This window comes from Ornithorhynchus anatinus, chromosome 5 (genome assembly GCF_004115215.2).
Source record: "Ornithorhynchus anatinus isolate Pmale09 chromosome 5, mOrnAna1.pri.v4, whole genome shotgun sequence".
In the NCBI taxonomy this organism is placed as follows: Eukaryota; Metazoa; Chordata; class Mammalia; order Monotremata; family Ornithorhynchidae; genus Ornithorhynchus; species Ornithorhynchus anatinus.
The window spans coordinates 30,615,062-30,627,922 of record NC_041732.1 but is presented as its reverse complement, the minus strand read 5'-3'; the positions used below and the strand labels follow the sequence as shown (position 1 = coordinate 30,627,922).

The 12,861-nt window shown below is 41.6% G+C and overlaps 1 protein-coding gene across 1 annotated transcript in view; it reads right to left on the bottom strand.

Annotated features, from left to right (window-relative positions):
* Positions 1 to 12,861, bottom strand: part of ALDH1A3 (aldehyde dehydrogenase 1 family member A3) — a 43,473-nt gene that overhangs the window by 10,694 nt on the left and 19,918 nt on the right. Inside the window, exons 7-9 of the mRNA XM_029066066.2 lie at positions 11,323 to 11,436; positions 8,714 to 8,816; positions 4,748 to 4,932 (exon numbers count right to left, since the gene is read on the bottom strand). Of these exons, the coding sequence (XP_028921899.1) occupies positions 4,748 to 4,932; positions 8,714 to 8,816; positions 11,323 to 11,436 (402 nt within the window). The remainder of the gene's footprint in view (positions 1 to 4,747; positions 4,933 to 8,713; positions 8,817 to 11,322; positions 11,437 to 12,861) is intronic.

Sequence of the window (12,861 nt, the reverse complement as noted above, 5' to 3'; positions counted from 1 at the left end):
GACCCAGCCACACTGTGTGCACATAAAAGCCTTTCCTTGTTGTGAAGCCGTGCTGGATGTTTGCAGTGCTTGCTTCCTTGTCTCCCTCACTCCTTACAAAGTTTTCCTTAAAAGCACCACTTATTCTTTGATAGCAGTATTTGTGAAGAGTTTATTATGTGCCAGAATCTATACTAAGCCCTGGGGTAGATACAAGATTGGGCTGGATACAATGAAACTTAATTCATTCCTTGTCCCACAAAGGGCTTTCAGTCTTAATCTCCATTTTCAGATGAGGTAACTGAGGCACAGAGAAGCCAAGTGACTTGCCCAAAGTCACACAGAAGATAAGTGGCAGAGTCAGGATTAGAACCCTTGTCCTCTGACTCCCAAGTCCATGAGTACATGATCATGTTGGTCTATCCTAAGTAACTGACTCCCAGTTTTTAGCTGGAATATAGTCTCATGCTTTGTTTTTACTGTGTCATTAAAATATTTCCATTGCTTTTCTTTCAGGTTCCCAATTTCAAGTACTCTTACAGCAAGTTTTTTTTGTCTTCTGTTGTCATTTATTCTCACCCCGTGTCCCACCCAGCAAGTTCTGATAATAGGAGACTGACTCTGTTCCAAAATTTCTTTGTTTGTGACCAAGCTCCTACTCAAAAGGGAGTAAACCTGGCTCTTTCCCATTAACCACTATGCACTGAGAGTACACTTCTGAAGAATTCTGGCTTTGTTACGCAATGGAACTTGTGATAGCTTTTACAGAAATTCCTTTCATAAGAGGTTTGTGAGACTTCTGCAAGGAACAATGGCAAATGCAGCACATGCCCAGGTTTCAGGGTTGGCAGGTAATTTTCCCATCTGCCTTTTCAGGCTGCAGCATCTAGAGTGGATTTACCTTTCACATTAAAGACAAAGTTGCATGGAGGGGTGAAGATACGTTTCCAACCTGATAGCTCTTTGACAAGACTCAGCTTTGGTGAGCACTGGAGGAGGGAAGACACACTGGCAGATGACTGGACATACTCTCAGGAGAAATGTTACAACATTTGACAGCTCTGAATTATGGGACAGAATAGTTGCTATCAGTTGGGGAAGAAGGGGTGCTGGATCCCAGAGTTGGCTTAGGTGGTTTACATTTTGATTATTTGTTTTGTTGCTTGGTTGCCAAATGTGAACCATTTGTAAAAAGCTGGGGATGAGTGTTGTGCTAGAATTTCTCTGGTGGATACCAAATTAGGTCAGTCAGCCACTTTGCATCAAACAAACAGGAATACTGTATTTAGACAGCTGCAACCTTGCAAAGTAAAAATCTTGTTACATGAAATGAAGAAACAAGCCCTCTAGTCCCCTAGAAATGGAGTTTTACATTTTGAAAGTTTAAGTGTGATGCTATTCAACTCTCCCCTTCTAAACTGTAAGCTCCTTGTGGGCAGGGACCACCAACTCTGTTATATCGTCCTCTCCCAAGCACTTAGTACAGTGCTCAGTAAATATGATTAATTGAGTAAATGAAAAGCAGTACCAATTTTTCTTGGATTCTGCTTTACCAAAAGAGACTATTACTTCTTAGATTCTGTCACCGGCCATGAAGAATGATCACAATCAAAGGTCTGAAGTGAAAGACTTTACAGATAGTCTGGCTAAACCAAAGAGATATAATGTATTTTTTTTAACAAATATCAGTGATCATGTGCCATTCCTTGAGCCGAAAATCTGATTTTCCTCTAGTACCTAGTATTATCTATCAAGTTGTTGTGGTTATATAACCATGGTTTTGGGTGTTTTTTAAATGCCACAACTACAGTTCACCAATTAAGCACAGTGTCATCTATAAAAATTTCAAAGATTCAAGAGAGAAAAGAGGAATGGAGGGATTAGTTCATTCCATGCTCTGTTAATCCTGTTAACCTTAGTCTTTACAGTTGCTGTAAATACATTACCTTATATCATTTTCAAATAGTCTAAAGTCTCACCAAATAAGAAGTGGAGGAAGGAATTAGAGTCCAGGTGGTTAAAGAAGGAAAGTGCAGCGGAAAAGGTGTAGGGAGAGACCTAGCCTTGGGAAGCAGTAGAGATCCAGCACTATCAGTCGGTCAATGGTATTGATTGAGCACTTACAATGTGCAGAGTACTATACGAAGGACTTGGGAGAGTACTATACAACAGACGAAGCAGACACATTCCCTGCCCACAACATCTGGTTCCCAACTTTCCACAACCTGACCTCTCCTTCAGCCTCCACTCCATCTGAAAGGTCTCTCTCCTTGGCCTTTTAATCATTCTTCAATTAGACTGTAAGCCCATCAATGGGCAGGGACTGTCTCTATTTGTTGCCGATTTGTTCATTCCAAGCGCTTAGTACAGTGCTCTGCACATAAAAATATTATTGAATAAATTCTTCACAGAAGCAGTGGAATGAGAGTTGGTCAAAAACTCCTCACACATGGTCAAGAGTTTCTGATAACCAGTATCCACTTACTATTGACAAGTAAAAGCTACTGCAGTTGACAGCTTATTTCATATGATGCAGTAGGATCTACAGAACTAGTACGATGTAGAAAAAGGAAAAGAGGACAAAAAAGTTTAACTTCAGGGCCTCAGAGTGACCAAGCTCATGAAGGGCATACATCTGTCACCTTCCATTTTGAGATATAACTGAGGCCCAGGGATAGACAGTGTCTTCCACTACAACCTTTGTTTTCTTTTAAACAATGTGTTCTACTTTAAATACTTGATGATCTTTCCTTGCTGAAAAACTTCTTGCTGGGTCGGTTACAAGTCAGGCTCCGGTGATGCAAATGTCTTGGATGTATGCAAGCACAGAAAATGGTTTCTGTAATACTGAAACCACATGAAAGTCACAAACAGAAAAAATATTAGCTTGAAGAAGAGAGAACAAGGAAAAGAATGCAAGTAGGCATAGGAAGGAAGGAGCATTGGTATCGCAAGGTAGGGAAAGCATGCTGGTAAGAGATGTATAAGGAAAATAATCAATTGTATTTATTGATCACTTACTTTGGGCCAGGCACTGTACTAAAGCACTTGGAAGAGTACAACAACAATATAAGGAAACAACAAGGGCATGGAGGCAAGCGGGAAATGGACAGCTGGACTAAGATAATAATAATGGTATTTGTGAAGCGCTTACTGTGTTTCAGCCCTGTTCTAGGCACTGGGGTAGATACAAGTTAAACAGGTCACACTCAGTCCCTGTCCCACATGGGGCTCACAGTCTAAGCAGGAATGGGGACAAATATTGAATCCCCATTTTACAGTTGAGGAAACTGAGGAGACTGTTCAAGGTCACACAGCAGGAAAGTGGGAGAGCCGGTCCTACAGCCCAGGTCCTCTGACTCTCAGGCTTGGACTCCCTCCACTAGGCCATGCTGCTTTACAACATAACCAACAAGTGTACACAAAGGGGTGAAGGAGATGTAGGTCAAGCACTCGGGGCAGAAGCCGGGGAATAGAAGGGAGGAGCAAATGGTGGATGAGGGTTGCTTCATCCAGAGAGGCTATGAAATCTCTTCCAAGGGGTTTTAAAGCCAGATTCTCAAAGCTGGTTGGAAAAGTGGGCCTGCTTAAAGGTAGGATCATGGACTAGATCATCCTTTCAGACAACTAGAGTGGTTGTCAAGAATGGGGAGAACTCCTAGAAGTACTTCTGGGAGGAGGGGTTCACTTATTACGGCAAAGCACAGGGACATAGACAGTGCTCTGCACACAGTAAGCACTCGATAAATACCATTGATGATGCTGATGGCTTGCACTCCCTCCCCTTTTTATTAGGAGCTCCATGTGGGACAGGGACTGTGTCTGATCTATGTAAATTCTATCTACCCCAGTGTAGATAGAAAGCACAGAGAAAGTGTTTCAAATTGACACCTCCTTCCTCACCCTAGCCCACACACTTCTCCCCTCTAATGCTAACCTGTCCACTGTGCCCAGGTGTCATCGATCTCACCACCGATCTCTCGCCCATATCCTGTCTCTAGTCTGGAATGCCCTCCCTATTCCTATCTTGATAGACAACTAAATCTCCCCACATTCAAAGCCTTATTGAAGGCACATCTCCAAGAACCTTTTCCTTACTAAGCCCTTAGTTCCTCTTCTCCTGCTCCCTTCTGCATCACCCTGATTTTCTTACTTTATTCACTGCCCTCCGACCTAAACCTCACAGCACTTAGGTACATATCCACAATTTCTTTATTTATATTAATGTCTCTCTCTCCCGCTATCTGTAAGCCTGTTGTGGGCAGGGAACATATCTATCAACTCTATTGTATTGTACTCTCCCAAGCACTCTGTACACAGTAAACACTTAATAAATACAATTGACTGAACCCCAATAATTTCAGGGCACCCTGAAAGAAGAAATATCAGAGGACAGCAGGTGATAAAAGGATGCAATGCACAGTTAACAAGGCTTTAATGCACTAAAGTTGTTTTCTATTATCACCTATCTGTTCTCTACACAACTCCTAGAGGTGTGTTTCTATCTCCCAAGGGCTTTCTACTACTCACTTGGGGTGATATTTCGAGTGGGATTTTCAACCTGTTAAGCTTATACCTCAAAAATTTCAAAATCAAAGCTTCCAGCCACCTTTGAGCAGTCCTCACTTGGTGGAAGAAAGAAAGAAATATGGTCCAGGGCCAGGATTATGTCTTCAAATGCCAATGTACCCTCCCAAAGACTCAGTCCAGTGATCTGCAAAGTAGGGACTTAATCAATACTACTGATTAATTGAATATCAATAAATACCTGTGGCCCTTGTTCAGTTTTGGCATCAAATGGGTCTCCAACAAGTCTCTTCTTTGCATACTCCACACTCCGCTTCACAAACTCAGGGTAGATCTGCTCTTCCACAAACACTCTGGAAGCGGCTGTGCAGCACTGGCCTTGATTAAGGAACACCCCCTGATGGGCACATTCTACTGCTAAATCCACTAGAAACAGTCCAGAAAGGGAAAAAAATGAGGAGAAAGGAAAAAAGGGGTTCAGTTCAGAAAAAATGGGGAATGACTATAGCTGTGATTGTGTCCTCTCATTACACAAGCAAACACGAATCTATCTTCACATCTTCAGATTAATTTGTTGTGTATGTCAACATCTAAACCTGAGCCAGGCATTCACATTTTAAGTGAGCTATGAGACAGGTTGTGCTTAATTGTCAATAATAATTATAGTATTTGTTAAGTCCTTACTATGAGCCAGGTACTGTACTAAGCACTGGGATGGATACAAGTAAATTGGGTTGGGTATATTGGGCAGTCCCTTCTCCCACGTGGGGCTCACAGTCTCAATCCCCATTTTACAGCTGAGGTAACTGAGGCACAGAGAAGCTAAGTGACTTGCCCAAGGTCACAGAGCAGGTAAGTGGCAGAGTCTGGATTAGAACCCATGGCCTTCTGACTCCCATGTCCATGCTCTATTCACTACACCATGGCTGCTTCTTATATTTGGGAATGATACTATTGGCAGGCTCACAATGAACTACTTTGATGAGCCCGTTGTGGGCACGGATTGTCTTTCCTCATTGCTGTATTGTGCTTTCCAACCACTTAGTACAGTGCTCTGCACCCAGAAAGCACTCAGTAAATACAATTGAATGAATGAATGAATGATCATCCCTGGAAGGATAGCCATTATCTCATTTGATCCTCACAATCATCCAGAGAGGCCAGAAAATTCTTATCCCCAATTTACAGATGAGGAGGCTGAGCCCAGGGTGGTCAAGTGACTTTCCCTAGGTCAAATAGCATGCCAGTGGTATAACTGGGACTAGAAATCCAGATTTCCCACTTTCCAACCCTGGTCTTTCCTCTAAAACCACACCATTTCCCTTGTTCTGTACTCTTATGTGGATATGCTGAATTTTTCAGTGTTTAATAGTTAAATTATTGAATTATGCCTTTTACTCGGTTTTGGGTCTTAGCATATTCTCAAGAGTATATACTTTCCTGTATTTTCCCACTATATAGCAGTACAAGTTCACTGTACAGAAAAGATTCCCAATGAAAAAAGGGAAAAGTTTGAGCAAATTCAAGTGTCATGTGCAATAACAGTAATGAAAGCAATAGGAAAAATGGGGACTCCTTTTCTTCCTATATTTGACTTGAGCAATTCCAACAATAGTAATGAGGCTAAAGTTATCATCTCTACTTGGATGATTCCCAAATCTCTCTCTCCAGCCTCAACTGTTTCCCTTAACAATAATAATAATGTTGGTATTTGTTAAGTGCTTACTTTGTGCCGAGCACTGTTCTAAGCACTGGGGGAGATACAGAGTAATTAAGTTGTCCCACGAGAAACTCACAGTCTTAATCCCTATTTTACAGATGAGGTAACTGAGGAACCGAAAAATCAAGTGACTCACCCAAAATCACACAGCCGACAGGTGGCGGAGCCAGGATTAGAACCCATGACCTCTGACTCCTAAGCCCGTGCTCTATCCACTGAGACACACTCCTTCTCTTCAGTCTCCCATTTCCTTCTGTCTTCAAGGCATTGCTTCTTGAATGTCTTGCCAACACCTCAAATTTAACATATCCTTAACAGAATTCCCACACACCCTAACCCTGTCCTTCCCATCACTTTAGACAGCAACACCATCTTCCTATCCTACAAGCCTGTAACTTTGACCTTATCCTCAACTCAGTTCTGTCAGTCAACCCCCACATTAAATCTGTTACAGAATCCTGTCAGTTCTACCTTCACATCATCTCAAGAATCTGCCCTTCCCTCTCCAATCAAATTGTTACCAGGCTGATCTAAGCACTTATCCTAACCTGCCTCTTGAGAAGCAGTGAGGCTTAGTGGAAAGAGACCAATCCTAGGTTCTAATTCCAACTCCATCACTAACCTGCTGTGTGACCTTGGACAAGTCACTTAACTTCATTGTGTCTCAGCTCCTTCATTTGCAAAATGGTTCATCAACACTTCTTCTCTCTGCTACTTGGACTCTTAGCCCCATACGGGACCTGATTATCTTGTGTCTCTATCAGTGCTTAGTACATTGCTTGGCACAGAGAAAGTGCTTAACAAATACTACAGTTATTATTATTACTGACTACTTTAGTTTCCTCACTGACCTCCCTACCTTCTTTCTCTTCTCACTCCACACTTTGCAGCCCAAATTCAGTCCTTATCTCCCCACTCCTCAAAAACCTTCAGTGGTTGCCCATTCCACCTCCTCATCAAATAGAAACAGTTTACCATCAGTTTTAAGGCACTCGATCAGTTCTCTCCCTCTTACCACAATCCATTCTCCATACTTGGCTCCTCTAAGCCCAATTTACACTCTCTCTACCTCAGTCTCATCTATCCTGCTGCCAGCCATTTGCCCACTTCCTCTCTCTGGCCTGAAACACTCTCCCACTAAATATCCAACAGATGACCATTTCCCCCAGCCCCACGTATGTACATATCTTTATATTCTACTATTTCCCCTATCTATAATTTATTTTAATTTCTGTCTCCTCCAGTAGACTCTAAGCTCCTTGTGGGCAGGGTTAATGTCTATCAAGTCTTTTGTATTGTACTTTTCCCAAGATCTTAATACAGTGCCCTGAACACAGTAAGCGCTAAGTTACCACTGAATGACACATATACCCAACTTGTTATGTACTGGCCCTATTTCAGATGAATTGGCAAGAGAAAGTGGCACAACATAGTTTTCTAGCTATTGAAGAGGATGAGGGTACTACCTCTATGCAGAAGAACAAATCTCTTGAAGTCAGTGTGCAGTTTACAAGTTATTACTACACTAGCAAGTTTACGTAAGCCAACATGGCACCAGACCTTCATTTATGAGCCTCTTTAATAAGCAGCTCTACTCTCCATGCCTCTTCCCAACTTGCAATTGCCTTTCCTCCAATGTCACTTATTCATTTACTGGGCTTTCTATTACCGGAAGGAAGGGACGGCATAGCATATTACGTATTTGACATTTTTATATTTTACATATGACAAAATTGCCTCCACTTCACAATTTCCCACTGAGAGCAGAGAAGAACAGACAGCCTCATAACAGACAACTTGCCACAAAAAAATGAAATAAAAAGCTTCCTTAGCCACACCAAGAATGATGCTCACAAGTCCCTGCTTTTTCAGCCATACTTTTCCTTTGTCTAATGAGGACAAGAAGTGCATACACACTGCACTCACCTGACTGCTCATAATGTCTCAGTACGTGCTATGCATGTCTGCTACTTCTCCCCCACTCTAGACTGTAAGCTTGTTGTGGGCAAGGAATGTGTCTGTTCATTGTTATATTGTGCTCTCCCAAGCACTTAATATAGTGCTCTGCACAAAGTAAACACTCAATAAATATGACCAAATGAATGAATAAATGATGGCAACTCTGGCTCCAGCTGAGCAGGGCCTGTTTATTTTTACGTGTGCATGGCTCTTTGTGAGCAGGTGGAAGGCCCCCTGGGGAAGTGAGGATGCATCTGAATTGGTAACTGCAGCTTATTATGTATCCTTCCCAGAGTCATTCAGAGCAACTCTGGACTATTCCCAAGAGGTCTAAGCTGTCCAAACCTCAATGGTCCACTCCAGGCCCCAATACCACAGGGACGATGAAAGGAAGAGGAGAACTGTTCAACTCTCTGAAGATTTAGAGATTTACAGCTCTTTTAGGGCTGGTGAGACATGGAAGTTACTGTGGGGGAAACTGACTTGGGAACTTGAATTTGTAGAAGAGTAACTTGGTAAGATACTTACAGTCGGCATCAGCACAAACAATACATGGATTTTTCCCTCCAAGCTCTAGAGTTACTCTTTTTAGATTACTTTTAGAGGCAGCTTCTTTAATTAGCTTCCCAACCTACAGAAAAAGGACAAAATACAAGATGTGCCTCATTTTCACAAAGTTATAGGCAATTATTAGAAGGAAAACAGGAGTTGACTTTTCAAAGTCCCAAGATTTGGTGCACAGATTTTTTTTAAAATGTGGTTTCCACTGTAACTAAAACCTGGTTGGTAACTGCAGTACATAAACTCTCAATTATTTACCAAACTGGTCCACTGAAGGGCATCCCAGAAAACAAAGAGGGGTGACAGCAGAAAATAATAAAAGATAAGACTAGCCAAAGCCTGAAGAACAATAGGCGAATCTCAAAATATCAAAATGCGGGGTTGGGGCCGAGGAAGAAAGATTGGGACCTGCACACTGAAGTTGCTGAGACAAAACCAGAGGTAGAAAAATGACAGTAGAAGTAAAAAAACAGGAGCTAGATATCTTCCAAAATGAAGTCCTTGAGCTTGATCCTCCCAAGGCTTAAACTACTACAAGGTTGTAAATATATTCAGGTCTACCACAGCACATATTTTAGCTGGAATGTGATTAGGGCATTAGGTTACTTTCTTCTGACAATGCGAGCCTGTTTGGGCTCGGGACACTGTATTATTGAAAGGACTTCTGTGTATGGAATTGGAACGGGCTAGGGATACACTGAGTCTTCCTTAAATGTGAGGTTTCGTAAGAATACAACCCTTGCGGTATTTAAGACTTGGGTGTTCTGCATCTTTGAAAGGAGCATTAACTCCTTCAGGCCATAAAGGGGGACAAGAGCTTGCTGGCTATAGTTCAATGGTAGCTCTCTATCTAAGCTCACTTGGTACGTTTTCTCTGATGGTCCACTCCCAAATATGCCGGGAGTAGGACTGGGTTAAAGTGATTTTCTGAGGTTGAGTGTTTTACGTGCTTAATTTACCCCTACGTAATATCTGAGGCTTTGAGAAAATCTGGATTCTTAATTTGTTCAAGCTCACATCTTGTATATTTGCACAGAAAAAAAGGATCTCTAGGGCCTTGAAAGGGGAAAAAAGCAAGTCAGCTTTTAGGTGGAAATTTTATTAGAGAGGCACATGGTCACATTCTAGGACATTCCTAGAAAGGCACTATAAAAATAATAAATACAAATTTAACTGAACTGGAAGCCAATGCCTAAACAAAGCCAGGTCAATGAACCTGAACAGTCGGCCTGTTTTCTAAACAGGATAAAGAGGGCATGTTGGCTCAGAAGCCTCTTAGGAATAAATAAAGCCTCTAGAGTAGGGCTGCACCCAACAAAAAAATATTTGTGTTCCTGATTTCTTTGGCAAGAAGCAGCCAACCTTGGATAGTGCAGAAGGCCAAGTCCAGATATCATCAATCTGAACAGTGTGACACCATTTAAAAAAATAACATGTCCATGGGTGATGGCTCAAAGGAGATCTGGAATGGATCTCAAACGAGGATCTCTGAACCCAAGGACACCAGTACAACAAAAACAAAGCTGCTTGCATAAGCTGGGGTGGGAGTTGAGCAGTTTAAGGATATTGCTTAGACACATTCTTAGAGTGGAACGCAGACAAAGTGACATAAGATAGACAAATATGAGGACATCAATACAGATGACTCTTTTGGGCAAGTTAGTATCAAGCTGTTCGCAAATTCGTTTCATATTTAGAAAGCAGGACACAGTCAAGCAGACAGCCAATTCTATGTTCATTTGATGGCCGCTTTTCCGAGACTTAAATTCTATCCCTACAATGTAAAGAACTAATCTGAGCATCATTTTTTGCAAAAGGTGCCATTAATATTACTAGAATTAGGTAAAATGTTAAACAAGTTCCCTGATGGGAGAAGCTGCAGGAGTATGGCTTTAGGGTTATGTAAATGGGCTTACTGTACTTCAGAAGGGGGGTATTTGAGGCAGAAAATATGGACCCTAGTCTTAGACCTACAAAGTTTACGAGATGAGAATCCACATGGACCCTTTTAAAACACAAAAGAATAAAGACCACCATCTCTCAGCGTGGCTCAGTGGAAAGATCACGGGCTTTGGAGTCAGGGCTCATGAGTTCGAATCCCAGCTCTGCCACTTGTCAGCTGTATGACTGTGGGCAAGTCACTTAACTTCTCTGTGCCTCAGTTCCCTCATCTGTAAAATGGGGATTAAGACTGTGAGCCCCACGTGGGACAACCTGATTCCCCTGTGTCTACCCCAGCGCTTAGAACAGTGCTCTGCACATAGTAAGCGCTTAACAAATACCAACATAATAATAATAACAGGTAGTGGTGGGATCGGGGGAGGAAGAGGAAAAGTCAGCCAACTGAGTTAATTGGATGAAAAGCAAAAATGGTCAGGATCCTTAGATTTCTATTTCATTTTTAAAAATTGATGTAATAAGGCATCTCAGTAACTTAATTGGAAGTTACCACATAAAAGTGATTATATTCATATGCAAAAGCATCAGGTTTCCAAAGAAAGCAGGTCTGAGAAAGTCCTTTCCCATGACTCCAATTTTAGTCTTGCCACTGGGGAACAGCCAGAGGGAGGTCATACCTCTGTGGATCCTGTGAAGGCTATCTTGTCAATCTTAGGGTGGGCAGAAATGGCTGCCCCTGCAGTAGGCCCATATCCTGGAACTATATTGACCACTCCAGGAGGGAATCCCACCTGGAAAGAAATCAAGATATTATGCTATCAAAGGAATGCTGACAACAAGGGAACAGAGAGACCCTATGAAGAGTCAGTCAGAAATTACTATTCAGAGGAGATTCAGGATCACTTGGAATGATCTCCATGGCATACTCCTAGTTTCAATAGATTGTCGGCTCCTCAACAACAGAGAATGAACCCCTTGCATCTATGTGACCCATCTAAACTCACAGAACAGTGATATGCACTCAGTAGGGGTTTGATAAATACCATGAATGATGATCATTAGCCACAGGTCACCTATGACACCTTTCCCACCATCTTTAATCCACACTCAGGTCACTGCTACTGTTCCCCGCTTCTTCACCTGTGTTTCTGCATATCTCCCCAAGCAAGATGTGATTTAGATGGTTTTCTTTTGGAATGAAGACCCTGGAGTTAGTGTGCCTAGCCTGATAACAATGAAAAAGTGGATTTCTGTAACACTCAAACTAAGCCACTCCCCCCAGAGGGGCTGGTGAAATTCACAGGACTCTTACCAATCATCCGGGTTCTCATATTTACATGTTTAACCCCATCCAGCAGGTCCTCAAGGTTATAAAAGCTACTTTCATCCCTCTCCCCTTGGGGAGAATTGAGTGGATTGGTGGAATTTCCTTGAATTATCAATGACCTGTGACATCACACTCCAACATTAACCTAGATAATTCAGAGTGTTCAGGAGAACTTAAACTAACCCTAGATATAAAAATGTAATCTATTTCATGCTGCATCCACTAATATAGGAAACCCATCTGAATATGACTAGGTTGGAATCTGTTGATGGGGATTAATTTAGAGCATTTGTTTTTCATCTTAATCTCAGAAAGGTTCTGTTCTACATTATATTCTCTTCTTGACTATGACTATTTCCTAACAGAATGCCACAAATACTGCCATATTTAATGGCATTTTTCAAAACTGCTAAAACTATAAGACTATGAAGCACAAACTCTTCAACTGACTGAAGGTTTTAGAGAGGAATAGATGTCAAAGAGCAGAGTTCACTGATTAGAAGTCCCAAAGTGCTTACTACACTTTCCTGCACACCACAAGCACTCAAAGATGATTGACTGACTTTGCATCCTAATGATTCTCTAGATTTATCATTATTTTTAATCAATACAGTTCAGCAGAACTCATGGAAAGCTTTCTGAGATGGACCCTGCCATAGTTTCAGTACAGGGACCGCTGGTTTCATGAAACTAGAGAATTAGGCAAAAAAAAAAAAGCCCTAAACAAGTATGGTTGCCTCATAGCAAATAATGTTAAAGTGCAATAATGCATTTCCAAGATCTAAAAGATTGATCAACTATAACTATACTTTAAAAAATGATAAAGACCCCAAAAGATATGATTAAACAGAGGATTAGCAATAAAGTATTTTAATGCTATTTGTGTGCA